Source organism: Ochotona curzoniae, unplaced genomic scaffold, assembly GCF_017591425.1.
Source record: "Ochotona curzoniae isolate NIBS_2020 unplaced genomic scaffold, NIBS_Ocur_1.0 scaffold_1852, whole genome shotgun sequence".
Classification (NCBI taxonomy): domain Eukaryota; kingdom Metazoa; phylum Chordata; class Mammalia; order Lagomorpha; family Ochotonidae; genus Ochotona; species Ochotona curzoniae.
The window spans coordinates 27,742,529-27,756,588 of NW_024467087.1; the positions used below are offsets into that span (position 1 = coordinate 27,742,529).

Below are 14,060 nucleotides of genomic sequence, written 5' to 3' on the forward strand. Positions count from 1 at the left end.
TTCTTTAGCCACATCCCGTAACCTTTGGCGTGGCACCCCGGTATCCATAGTGTTTTGGTAGATTTCTTTTGCTTTCAAATAGCAGATTCTCAAAAGGGAGTTTATTATAATATAAAGAAAATGGGCTTGGGAAGTCATCTGGAAGGACTGGCTCCTCATCCTTAGCTCTTTCAGGGAAAGTGTGGGGGTTTCGTCATAACATGTCTGAGTCCCATGCTCCTCTTTCTTCTCTCCCTCTATCAATCCGCTTGTACAGCCTTCTGAGAATTGTTATCCACTCATTAAATTCATTTCAAACATTTCTGTTTATTTGCTTTCCTTCTGTTTATTTGAAAGCTATAAAGACAGAGAAAGAAAGATTGTGTGTGTGTGTGTGTGTGTGTGTGTGAAAGAGAGAGAGAGAGAGAGAGAGAGAGAGAGAGAGAGAGAGAATGTGTGTATATGTGTGAGAGAGATTTCATCTCTGTCTTCACTCCCCAAATACTTGCAACAGCCAGGACTTGATCAGGCTGAACCCAGAAGCTAGGAACTCCATCTGGCTCTCTCACATGAGTGGAGCAGGGACCAAACAACTTGAGTCATCATTTGCTGCCACCTAGGGTCTGTGTTAGCAAGAAGCTGACGTTGAGAGTGGTTCCAGGTCTTGAATGCAAGAGCTCTGACGTGGGATAGAAGTGTCCCAAGCAATGTCTTAGCCATTAATTACACAGAGTGCCCACTCTGACTAGCAATTTCAAATTGAATTTAATTTCAGCTTGACACAGAATTGACTCTACCTGTCTGTGTTTTGTTGTAACTGTATTGCTAACTAGCTCAGTATCTTTATGGTTTCTTTTTTTAGTCTTATTTAATTTATAAGACAGAGGGAAGGTGAGAGAAAAATGATAGATAGAAGGCTGATGATTATAGATAGATGACAGGTAGATGATTGATAGGGAGACATATGATAGATGATAGAAATCTTCCATTCACTGGTTGCTTCCTCAAATGGCTGCAATGACAGGGATAGGTTTAGGCTTCTAGAGTTTCATCCGGGTCTCCCACTAGGATGGCAGGAGTCCATGTATTTTGGCCATCTTCTGCCGCTTTGCTAGGTACATTAACAGGGAGCTGGATTGGTAGCTGAGCAGCTACGACTCAAACCAGTGCTCTGATCTGGATCTGGGATGCAAGCATTGTAGGTAGCAACTTAATGCACAGTGGCCCCTATTTTTTTTAATTAAAAATTTTCAGAAACAAGTAACTGACCCAACTCATTTTCTTTTGTGCCACGTTACAGTGCTACCTACTTGGGGCCAGCCAATGAATTGATTGTTTGTGTGTCAGATGTCAAACTTTGGTCCAATTTGTTAAGGCCAGAGGCAGGGCAGAGTCATCCAAGCAACTGACATTAGCAGGCAGCATCAGCAAGCAGGCGGGTTTCTATTTGTGTTTGGAAGAGGACAATTATCACTCAAGTCAAGCAGTTTTTCTGAAGTGACTAAATAACCTAAACAAAAGGGGGTTAAGGGCTATACACATCACAGCATGTATCAGGAGATTACAAAGCAGGATCTTCTTGGCATAGAGCTAGAACAGTTTCTCAGAGACAGAATGTGATGCCCTGATTGCCAGGAGAAGCCAAGTCAATTTGTGTACTTCATGTAACTCTCAGCTTGGCAGTTAGCAGCGAGTTACAGCACTCAAATCCTACTTTCAGCTAGTAACAATGTGCTTGATGCTTAGGAAATCTCAATTTTAGGAAACAGTAGTTGGCTCTACATTGTTATTCTTTAATAACAAAGTTAGTCCAAAGTAGAAGAATTAGAAAGTTAGTCCAAAAGTAGAAGAGATTATAAAAGCCAAATTAGCCTTCCAAGTCATTGTTAGAAATAGTTTTGGCTTTAGAAAGCATGTTGATCTGTCCTAATTTCCAGTGTTGCCTTTTTTTTTTTTTTCATGAGTTATCCCCTATGCTGTCTACAGTACCTCATCACCTGTAGTATGGCAAAGAGATTCTGTTAAGTTGGCAGCATTATAGACATTCATGGTCAACCTGGAAGCATACGCCTTGAGTGGAAGAGACAGCATTTGAGCTCAATTAACCCAGAGCTGATGTTAGAGTGATGTCTGTTCTATAGTTTTTTCTACCTGTGTGTATGCTTTTCTTTCTAGGCCTGTTGATAAGCTCCGGCTGTGCATTATATCCCCTAGGATGGAATAGCCCGGAGGTAATGCAAACATGCGGGAATGTCTCCAATCAATTTCACTTGGGTAAGGTGGCCTGCACAAGGTGGCAATGATGGTTTTCAGGAAGCCTGTTTTTCAAAGTGCTTTATCTTATGGAGGTACTTGAATATCTCTTTCACCCTGGTAGCTTGTGGAAAGTGGCGGTTTGGTCACATCCATCTGGCCATGCTAACTCACAAGGATAGGGCATAACTTCCAATCTTTTAGTTATCTCTCCATAAACGTTGTGCACTTCTTTGACCACTTTGTGACAACCATATCTACAGAGGATTTAAAACACATGGAGACTAAAGATTTGTCATCTTATGAATAAGTCCCAGTTGCTATTAGTACTTCTGTTTAGGCACTATTTAAAGAAAAGAAGGAAAGAGAGAGAAAGAGAGAGAGAAAGAAAAGTAGGAAGGAAGGAAGAGAGAGAGAGAGCATTTCTTATCAGTTTGTACTGAGGATATAGCAAGTGATATTTCAGTTTATACACACCATGAGGAACTTAGGTCAAATATTGGAAATTGTTCCTAATGGCAACAACTACTAAATTGAATTTCAGAACGCTCATGGCAAATGGAATTAGAAGGTGAATTTACTTGGGTGCAAGAAAATTTTGAAACCCTTGCACAGACAGGGTCTTTAAAATGTTCATATAAAATGTGCATCATGAAAAAGTTATGCACAGATTCCAGCTTCCATGAGTTTGTTTAACATTATTTTACAAAATAAAACAGTGCATATGATAACATTTGAAATCCAAAGTCAATCATTTTTCCATACTGTGTCACCATTCACCAAAGGAATATTTTTTATTTTTCAGATTTTTTTTCAATTTTTATTTTTTGATCATGTTTACATAGTTGATTAGGGTGATAAGAGTCAGGAAGGTGGGAGTGAGATCGCCATTTCCACAATCTCTCTCTCTCTCTCTTTTTTTTTTCATTCCTGTATCTGGGAGAAGGGGGGAGACAAGGAGAGAAGCCACACCCAGCCTCCCAAATGACTCTGCACCCAGGGTCCAGCCATCCGAAACCACACCAGGGTCCCCATTGCGGGGCATGCTCTGAAGGTCTTGCTCAAGAGATTTCAATAGTTCAACAGTTCTGAATTACTGCCAATTTCACCAGTCCAAGCATGATGAAATCTCTCCTGAATCCACTGGTTGACTTAGTCCATTGGCCCAGATATTCAGTGCCAACACTTGGCTGGGGTAGTTGATTGATTTGTTCTGTCCTCCATTTTCTGTTAGGGTACCAGGCGTCCACTGCAGACTCCAATGTACTTCTATGTTCTCCATGTGCACCTGGATATGCTGTCCACTGCTCTGTCTAATCCACCGAGGAGGCCCAGCTCTGACATATGCACTCCACGATCAGATCACAGAACCTGCAATTCTCTCGATGATTGGGGTTCTGAGTCCAGCAATTCAGTTGGGGGGATCCCCAAAGAAACTTTATCTGAGGTGATCCCAGACCTGATTCTTTTGTGTGCCTGTCAATATGGGTACAACATGTAGGCTGTTGCCCCAATCAGCTTATGCACATGCTTGTGGTTGCAATTGCTGGGTCATTTCTGCCTCCAGCTCTGTCTTCTACACAAACCAATGGATGTTGCAGCTGAGCTCAATCCTGCCCGTCACACACTTGGCATTTATGTTCGCCAGTGGGAGATGCCGCCTAGTAGGAGCAACTCACAATAATTCCCATCAGGCCCGCCCCTGCCCTGTTTTTCTCATGCTCGCTAGTATGTGTAAAAGACTGGCCCAATCTGCCCCACATCCCATTCAGCTCTCATACGTGTCAATGGGCATTGAAGCCTAGTTCAACCCAACTAACCCCACTATCCAGCCCATACATGTGCTGGTGGGTGCCACTCTCTGTCTAGTCACACTTGCCCCAGTCCTGGTTCTCATGCTCACAGTCAGAATGGCAACCCAAGAGGGAGGTGCCCACTGTTTCCCTACTGGGTCCACTCCTACTCTAAGATCTTGCACTCTCCAGGTGGTTCTGTAGTTTACCTTGACAGAATTTGCCACTCTCCTGCCATGCCAGCATCTGCCAGCTGATGGTGCGGCAGGGCCCAACGAACCCACACCCACTCTGACTTATACCACCCTCCTGCTGTGCCAGCATCTGCCAGCTGATGCTGCGGCAGAGCTCAACCAACCCACACCCACTCTGACTTATGTATGCACCAGAAGGAACAGTCTGCCCAGCCTGGCATTTCCCTACTCCAGCTCATGTGAGGCCAACAGGTGTTGTAGCCCTGCCCAACCTGGTCTGCCCCCATGCCAAGTCACACTATCCAGTGGGTATGGTGGTCCAGCAGGGGAGCTCCTCACAGCCTCCTACCAGCTATGCCCCCTCCTTGGTCTCACGTGTGTTGGTTGGGGTTCTGCAGCCTAGTCTAGCATGACCAGCCTCACATCAACATTTGCCAGTGGATGCTGTAGCCTGACCAGCCACAGCCCACCCCCAATTCCAGCTCATCCTGGTGGGAGCTACAGCCTAGATTAGCCTAGCCAACTCCCAGTCCCAGCCCTCATATGAAGTGGGTCGTGGTGCCCCATCCTGACCCAACCTATACTCCATTCTTTTGCTCAGATTTGCCAATGTGTCATATGAACTGGCCCAGCCTGGTTTGCCCCTGATCTGCGCCAAATTTATGCTGTTGGGTACCATTCCTTGGTCTAAGCTGGTCTAAGCTGCTCTATCCTCACCAGCAGGGACTATGTTCTGCCAGAGGAGTTGCCCAAACTCCTCCATCAGAGCCTCCTAATGCCAGATCTCACACCCATTGGTGGGTCCATGAACCAGCCCTACTGAGTCTACTTAGTCTACCCCTTCTGGCCTTCATCCATTCTCGTTTTCACTGTTGGGTGTTACAGCCCAGCCACGCCTGGTTGTCACCCAGACACAGCTCACACAGGAGCGAAACCTAGCCTAGCCTAGCATGTTCTACACCAACCCTGGTTCTCATGAGCACCAGTGGGTGTTAGAGCCTAGCCCAGTCTGGCTCAGCCTAGATCCAGTTCACACATATATTGAGGGACACTGCAGCCATGTCCAGACCAGATAGCAGCCCTGACTCTGACCTTTACACTCACTATGGTAAACCACAACCCAGCCAGGGTATACCCTTTACTCCCCAACCAGGCCTGATCCCAGCCACAGATCTTGCATGTACCAGTGGTTGTTCTGACCCAGCTTGGCATAGTCCCTTACCTGTCTTGGCCTTTGCCTTTGAATTCTGAGGCCTGACCTGACACGGCCTGACCCCAGTCTCAACTCTCACTGGCGGGTGCTGCAGCCTGGCCCTGCTCAATCTGCTCCCATCCCTTGCTTATGCAAACTAGTATGTGTGACAGCCTAGTTTGTCATGATCTGTGCTCCAACCTGATTTCATCACTTGCCTGTTAGCTAAGGTTTGTTGGGCCCTGCCCAGTCTGCCCACTTCAAAAACCAACCCACACATTTGCCATCAGCTGGAGATACCTTGTCCAGCTTACGTGACCCGCAAGCCTGGACCATAGATCACCAGTGGAAGCTATGACCTACTAGGGGAGTTTCACACGTTCCCCCATTTGGCCTACTCCCAGACCCAGATCTCACGCATGCCAACAGGTGTTAGACTCTTACCTGGCATAATCTGCCCCTCCATCTTGGCCTTTTATGAGCTGGTAAATATTGTGGCCTGGCCCACCCCAAACACTGTTTTAGGATGCACATGCGGATGTTGTATCTTGGACCTTCCCAGACTGTTCTTGGTCCCTATACTGGTGAGTGTGGCAGATTCCATGTTCATACCTAGTTCAGCCAGCCCATAATCACCCCAACTCTTGAGCTAACCAGCAGGACTTGCATTTCTACTTGTATTTCCACATATCCCCCACAGAATCTGCTCCTGGACCTAGTTCTCTCACGTGCTGGTTGGGTCTTGGCCCTGCCTAATGTGACCCATACCCTGTTCTGACATTCATTCCAGTACTGGGATCTAGCCCTGATAGACAGGCGCTTAGCCCTAGCTTTTGCGTGGACCGGCATGTGTTGATCAGCAATGTTTCATGCTAACAAGCCCTACTCAGGATTCCCATGTGGGCTGGTGTATCAGTCTGACCCATTCAGATGTTCCAGTTTCTCCACTCCAAACTACCTCACTTACCTGCAAGTACAGTGGCCCTAACATACACATACCTTATCCATGGATGTCCCTAGGCAGTAACTCCACCCCCTCAAGATCCCAGAGCTTGTCACTGGGCTGCCATCGGGTAAAGCCTGGTGCTGGTTGGCGCTGTGGTCACCCACAAGGCCTGAATTCGCCTACCGCTTGGCATCAGTAGCTGGGGCTAGGGCCTCAAGCATCGAGTCCTACCTGGCTCAGATGCCCCCAGCAGCTGCCACATTGCCGGAAGGCTCATCCATCTAAGCCCCGGGGACAAATTCCTTTCAGAAGCTTGTACATTCTCCAGAATTTTTGATAAATATAAAAGGTATGTTTCCAACTGGGATCATATGATCTCTCTACCTATCTTGCTGGCTATTTTGTTCTATGCTTTGAGCTGTTCACTCACTCATATCGCTCGGAGAGTCACTAATTTTTTTTTTTTTCTCTTCTAAGTTTGAGGCATGCCATACTTTTTCATTCAAGGGATAGTTAATCTTTCATAAGGGCAGAGATTTATGTTTGTATTGTTCATTTCTGTCTCTCTAGTACTTTCTCGGGCAGTACTAAGCTGTAGGCATTGAATATTTATTGAATGATTAAATAATAATTTAGCAATTCCATCATTTATGTACATTTATGTTGCCTCTAGTCATTGGATTTTACAAAATGTATTTCAGTGAATTACCTTATTTATGTCTCAGTCTAGTAGTATTTATGTAGGATAAATTCCTAGGAGTAGAATTATTAGGTTATAAGTTGTATCTCTTTAATATTTATTTGACAGGGATGGAGGGAGAGAAGAGAGATTGAGTTGTAGATGTTTCTTTTTGCCACATTTTTAGAAATGTTACAACTCTATTGTGGTATAGTTCTCACACTTTGCTGAGTATTGGGCTTACAACCACAAAGATTTAAAATTTTCAGCCAAAAGTAAAGAGAAAGAAATGGAAAGTGAAAGAGAAAACTCTATATAGTGGCACCAGGTCCTATAAAGAGATCATGTCTGGGGACTTTAATATGTTTTCAAATGGAAAACATATAGTGCTTACTATATACATTATCTCATTTACATTTATACTTAGAAAGTATATATAGATGACTTCAGAAACTGAGGTATGAGATAAACACAGTTATTTTAAAATGTTTCTTGCCCACAATAATTCTAAACACTCAAGATTGCTCCAACAGGGTAGTCAGCAAAAAGAAGGGAAAGGCTTTCAACCAGTGTAGCAGACCAAAGGAAGGCCTAGAATCAGAAAGAGATATATAGAAAAATTAGACTTTCATCTGTTCCTAGTGACAGGTGCTGTGTGTTTCGAGAAAAGGAGCCTTCCAGCCTTTCTTTGGAGTCGATCTAGCCAAAGGCCTTCAGTTGTCCTTTGTTCCAGTTTATTGTTCCAGAAGGTACCATGAAAGAGAAGTTTGGAAGGCAAATAATGTGTATCCTAATGGAGATAGTGGGCAGCCACTGGTGACAACATAAACATGGATGGAATGTGGCTTTGTCTTATGCCTGATAGAGACGAGGTATCGTCTAAACTATGACTGTTGTAATCCCAAGACAGGTGATTTCTAGCAGCAGCCACACTGTGGGCGTTTAACTGCCTTACCTGTCCCTTCAATGAGGTTGTAGTAAAAATGGAATAATTGGAAAGGAATAAGTATATGAGAAATTTTGCAGTGTCCCCCAAAAAGGATTAGCTAGCAAGGATAGGCAATGGAGACATTTCATAGTAAGCAAAGTACATTTCACAAAAAGATTTGGAAACAGGCATTTAGAAAGAATTCAGTTTAGGGTCTAAGGGGGATTCTGCTCGGAGCCTCCTCCCAGGGTCACAATACAAAGGTACACATGGTGGGCACGTGCAATGACTCAGTGGCTGGATCCTTATCATGCACGTGTCAGGATCCCATGTGGGTGTCAATTCATGTCCCAGCTGCTCCACTTCCAATCCAGCCCCCTGCTTGTGGATTGGGAAAGGAGTGGAGGATGGCCCAAAGCCTTGGGACCCTGCACCCACGTGGGAGACCTGGAATAGGCTCCTGCATCCTGGCTGCAGATTGTCTCAACTCTGGCCGTTGTGGCCACTTGAGTAGTGAGCCAGCAGATGGTTGTATCCCCTTCTCTATGTAACTCTTCCTTTCCAATGAAAATGAATAAATCTTTAAAAAAAAAAAAAGAAAGGTACATGTGGTAAGACGGTAGGAGCCAGCCTCTAGGGAGTTTAAGGCTTGAGTGTAATTTGGACTGTTAATTTATACTCACGTTAGATATGGGAGAGGAAGTCAGTATCAGGGAGATTCCTCTCACAGGTCCTGGATGGAAGGATGCTGCCATCCTGAGCCAAGAGGTATTGTCGGGGGACTATAGTCAGGGTTTTGCTGATGTAATGTCTCATGTGTTTCTCAAGATTAGCTTTAGCTGTTCCCTCCCTGGGTTGGGCCTGATTTAATCTATTGCATGCAACTGGGTTATTGTGGACTGTTTTCTGAAGTGATCTTTGTTTAGAAAAAGCCATTTATTTATTTGATAGACTTACAGAGAGGAAGGGAGGAGACAGAGAAGCCTTTCATCTGCTGGCTTACCCCTCTAATGGCCAAAACAGTGAAGGATGGGTCAAGCCAAAGCCAGGAGCCAGGAGCTTCTTCTGGCTCTCCCATGTGGGTTTATGGGCCCAAGGATTTAAGCCATTTTCCACTGCATTCCCAGGCACATTAGCAGGGAATTGAATCAACAATGAAGCACTTGGGACAGAGCACAGTGAAAATGGCACAGGTGGTGACTTTATCTGATACACTACAACACTGGCTTTTTAAAAATGGGTAAAACTGTTTAAGCTGTTTCTTCAAGGTCTGAGAGTCAAAGAAATCCCAGTGGGCTTGCCTGATTCTCCCTGCAACACACATATTTTGGGGCCCTTTTCCTGAATGAGAAGAGCAAAAGGCATTCCTAAGTTATTTTCCTCTGCCTCCGCCAGGTTCCACGTGCCCCTTGAGCCCCTGCAGTGTGAGTGTATCCCTGTATTTACAATCAGGGAAGGCCAAACTGACAGTAGATGCCCTCATCTGTGGCCAACTTTCCTAACCCTGGGTTTCTTGATCCTGTGGATCATGGGCGTGTGGGCCACTGGACACTCATGATCTGGAGTGTCAAGCCAGCAGGAGTAGTTGTTCTGACCTGCCCTAACGTTGCCCCTCCCTTCTGGTTGGAGTTCCCAATTTTTTATCTGTATTTTGACCTGGTAATATCTGTTTAAGGTTTGGCTCACCTAAGTGTTTAATCAGTCCCCCTTTAATGATTGTGCTCTGCTTGGTAAATCTGCTTGCTTCAGCAGGGCAAAAACACCTGTTTATCTATCTTCCACCTTTCTTTTTCATCAGCTACAGCTGCACAGCCAGAATGAGTTACGTCTGTGCCTATCTTGTGCCTGCTGGGAGGTTCTCTGCTGGGTGGAGATTCCCCATGGATGCATCACCCCAACTCCTACTCAGGTGGTGCCTTCCCCTAAGATGTATAAAATAAATTCCATGACCTAGCAATTGAAAACACACACACACACACACACACACACACACACACACACACACACACACACACCCTTGTTTAAAAGGATTAGTGAGTGGCATCAATATGAACCCATCATGGAACAGAGATAGATAATCAGGTAGTCCTGCTATCTGGACTTCTAAGATAGAAAGGATGAGTTTCAAAATAATTTCCTTCTAATCTCATGCAACCAAATAAAATGAGAGCCAAGTTCTCATCTAATAAAGATTTTAAGATGTTGAAGTAAAAAGCAGTGCACACAGCAGGACAAAACCTCTGACAGGGCAGCATGTTATGGGAAAGGCCGGAAGCAGGTAGAATGCAGATCTCAGTCAGGCATCCTAGCAGGTGGTCAGGTCTAGTTCCAGTCAAAGAACCTTCAGGTGGGCCCGGCGCGGTGGCGCAAGTGGTTAAAGGTCCTCGCCTAGCACGCCCGGGATCCCATATGGGCGCCGGTTCTAATCCCGGCAGCCCCGCTTCCCTTCCAGCTCCCTGCCTGTGGCCTGGGAAAGCAGTCGAGGACAGCCCAAAGCTTTGGGAACCTGCACCCACGTGGGAGACCCGGAAGAGGCTCCTGGCTTCGGATCGGCATAGTATCGGCCCGTTGCGCTCACTTGGGGAGTGAATCATCGGACGGAAGATCTTCCTCTCTGTCTCTCCTCTCTGTATATCCGCCTTTCCAATAAATAAAAATAATAAAAATAAATCTTTAAAAAAAAAAAAAAAGAACCTTCAGGTGATTCCAGGGCCAGAAATCCTTTGCTGCTTTGAAACCTTCTCCCAGTCTCATACAAAGAGATCTCTGCAAGAAACAAACTGGGACAAAACAACACCAGCATCTCATGCCTGAAAGATAAAGGGGGATTGGCTGTGCCTATCCTCTGTGTCTTAAGACTGGCAGCCCCTTTTAACATCTGTTGGCATGCTGGTGTTTTCACTGGTCAAGGGCCATAGTGGACTCAGAATCTCAAGACAAACAGAATGGTCCACTTCTCTCGTGCTTCTAATGATCTCAGACAAGCGTCCATGCAAGGGAGATTTTTCTTTCCACTGAAGCTCCCCCCCCCCCCCTTTTATGTCAACAGCTCTTTAGGCTGAGTTCTTTGTTTTGTGACTATGAACATTTATGGCAGATGGGCAAGCACAAACACTTAACAGTGAATGAAGAATCGAAAACAAAAGTGAAAGTGCTCTGCAGCGTTGGGGGAGTGGGTTGTTTCCAGGAGTTGCCCATGAGCAAGCCATGCCTAAGAGTTTTTATGTTTCTAAATACGGAGCTTTCCATGAGTGCTCACTTTATATGCTCGTAAGGTTAAACACCTCTAAGACTTGATGAAAGCCACTCAGGGAGCAGCTGCAAAATCACCTTTTTATTTATTTATCTTTGCATAAATATGCTAAGGAGGCAAAACGGAGGGACTCCTCAATAGCCATACAGAGGTCAGAGCCTGAGTAAGCCATTTTGTATAGGGAAGTTAATAGAATGTTCAAACAGATGCATTGTGATCAGGGCCTTTGATTGGTGTGACCTCATCTGGGTGATTTGGGTGATTGTGTTATTCTTCCCCAAGGCTCCTTGTCCCTCTCCACCTTCTGCAGTAAGAACCCTTTCCCCTGTCTTTCTCAAAAGTTTTAAGGTTATTTCTCATTTGCTTGTTTATTTCCTAAGTGCCCACAATGTCACACTGGCAAAGGCTGGACCTGGGCTAGATTCAGTAGCCACGGATGAAGTCCAGGTGTCCCACATGGGTAGCAGGAACCCGCTCACTCCACACATCACCGCTGCCTCCCAGGTTCTGTATCAGCAGGAAGCTGGAGTCAGGGGAAGGTGCTGAGAACTAAATTCAGGCACTCAGATGTAGGGTATGGATAATTCAACCACTAGTCTATAAATCCACTACACGTGTATTTTAAATTTTCAAAAGTTGTCCTCCAATGTACCAACTTATTCTGCAACTAATAGCCTCTCCCCTGATGTTCCATAGTGTCCTCAGTATAGGAAGATTGTCAGTATTTAAGTTTCTCCCACTCTATAATCTTGTGTTAATCTGTATTAAACATGAAAAAGATTATGAAGAAGAATAAACATCAGTTGATTTTTATTTGTCAGAACAATATATTCAATTAACACAATTTTAAAAGTTAAAGGTGTTTAATTTACAATGTTACTTCTGAAAAGTTCCTTAACTTTTTTCTAAGTCTAATTTTGGATCCTGAGGACCCTGATTAGAATTCTGATGTTTGCCTTGGCATGGCTTAGCATGGAGTCAGAGTCCTTCCCAGCAGCTCATCCCCAACTCCCAGCCAGCTATGCCATCGAAGTAGTTCAGGCTGCTTCTCTCTCAGGGTTTGCTTTATGCCTTCTCCATTCATCGCCCTGAGGAAAAACAGAAAGGGTGTGGCAGGCAGTGAGAAGCCTACTTTATCCTCTCCATTCACTTGCAGTTAATCTTTATTTTTCCTCTTGCTGTGCATCATTTGAGATGGACAGGGAATAACTGGAGGAGCAAAGTTCTTGACAAGGTTGTTACTAAGTTGTCCAGAAGCCTGGGGCTTGTAGTTTGTAGAACCCAGATTAAAGCCCAAAACTGGAAATCTACCCTTAGCCTTATCTCTTAACTGCCTTTAAAAAAACTTTAATTTATACTTATTGGAAAGGCAGATTTACACAGAGAAGGAGAGACAGAGAGAAAGATCTTCCATCTGCTGGTTCACTCCCCAAGTGCTTTGTGATTGCCTTTCTTATTTTCAGAATCATATCTTCCCATGATGTTAAGGATCATATATGCACTGAGAACTCCCACTGTAAACTTGAGGCCAGCCAGCTCACTGGGTTCCAGGCTGCTTGCTTGACACCCCTACTTGTATTTCTCACACAGATGCTCTACAAATACATGTAAAGTGAGTTTCTTTCCCTCTCTCCCCAATCCCAGTGAGAGTGCTTCTCCTCTAGTCTTTCCTGGCATCACTTTCTTTACTCACACTTTGGAAAGTAGATTCTTCCATTAAAATATATTTGGAATCAGTCTCCCAAGATCCATTGCTCCTCTGCCTCCTATCACTTCTGTTCCCTGACTAGGGCTCTAGCCTCCCATCTGACCATCTTCCACTCTCACAGTCACCCCATAACTATTTTCCACAACACTGCCAAAAATATTCCTTGGTTATGAATCATATTCCTAGCTCTCTAATGATAACCCTGTAATGACTTCCCACCGTGAGCAGGATGAAATCCATTGCCCTGGGCCAGGTGTTTGGCACAGTGGTTAAGACACTTGGGAGGCCCTCATCCCTTATTGAAGTCCATGGGTTCAAGTCCAGGCTTTGGCTTCCAATTCCAGCTTCCTTCTAATGCATACCATGGGAGGCAGCTGGGTAATTGAGACATGGTTAGCAGAAATGAGAGACTAACTTACTCATTTTGATTTTATTAAAAGTAAATATCTGATTTCATTCATATGACTTAATATAAGTGTAATACTATGTGACTAGTGGCTACCATATTGGATAACACAATTTGAGACACCTGACTCTTAGCTGCTATGCTGTTAAACAATAGAGACTCAGAAGGAGTAGCCAGATGGGCCTAAAAAAAATTCAAGAAGGTGAGGTCACACAAAGCCAGAAGGATTATGTCAGAATGCGTTGTGTAGTCTACTGAGTTTCATGCAGTTACAGTCTGCTAGATGAAAGCCAGAGAAGTGAGCACTGGGGTGGCTCAGGGTGACCTAGAAGAGTAGTTTTGAGTGTATATATGCTAAAGATGCTGCAAAATGAGGAAAACGAAGGCAGTGCACAGGCCATTCATTCACAGAATTTTGCTGTGAAGAAGAAGAATAGTTGGAGGGGAATGTGAGATGAAGAAAGGTTATTTATTTTTTTACTCTGTGCTTGAATGCTGTTGGAAATGATGTGGCAAAGAGCGACTGATACAGAAAAGCAAGGTCCTTAAGATGTTGAAAGTACACTGAGGAGTCATCTTTCTTCTGTTATAAAGAACCTGGAACAAAGACCTCAAGTGATTTTCAAATAGACATGTTTGAGCTTTGCCAAGAGTTTCAAAACCTTCTTCAATTCACAAACTATTAAGGAACTCCTCCATATCCAATGGCCTCTAGAAAGACAACAGACA

General features: G+C 44.5%; 1 protein-coding gene across 2 annotated transcripts in view; it reads left to right on the plus strand.

Moving 5' to 3' along the window:
* Window positions 1-14,060, plus strand: part of LHFPL1 (LHFPL tetraspan subfamily member 1) — a 49,159-nt gene that overhangs the window by 18,790 nt on the left and 16,309 nt on the right. For both annotated transcript variants that reach the window (XM_040999963.1, XM_040999962.1), the window contains one exon: window positions 2,155-2,253. In XM_040999963.1, the coding sequence (XP_040855897.1) occupies window positions 2,155-2,253 (99 nt within the window). The remainder of the gene's footprint in view (window positions 1-2,154; window positions 2,254-14,060) is intronic.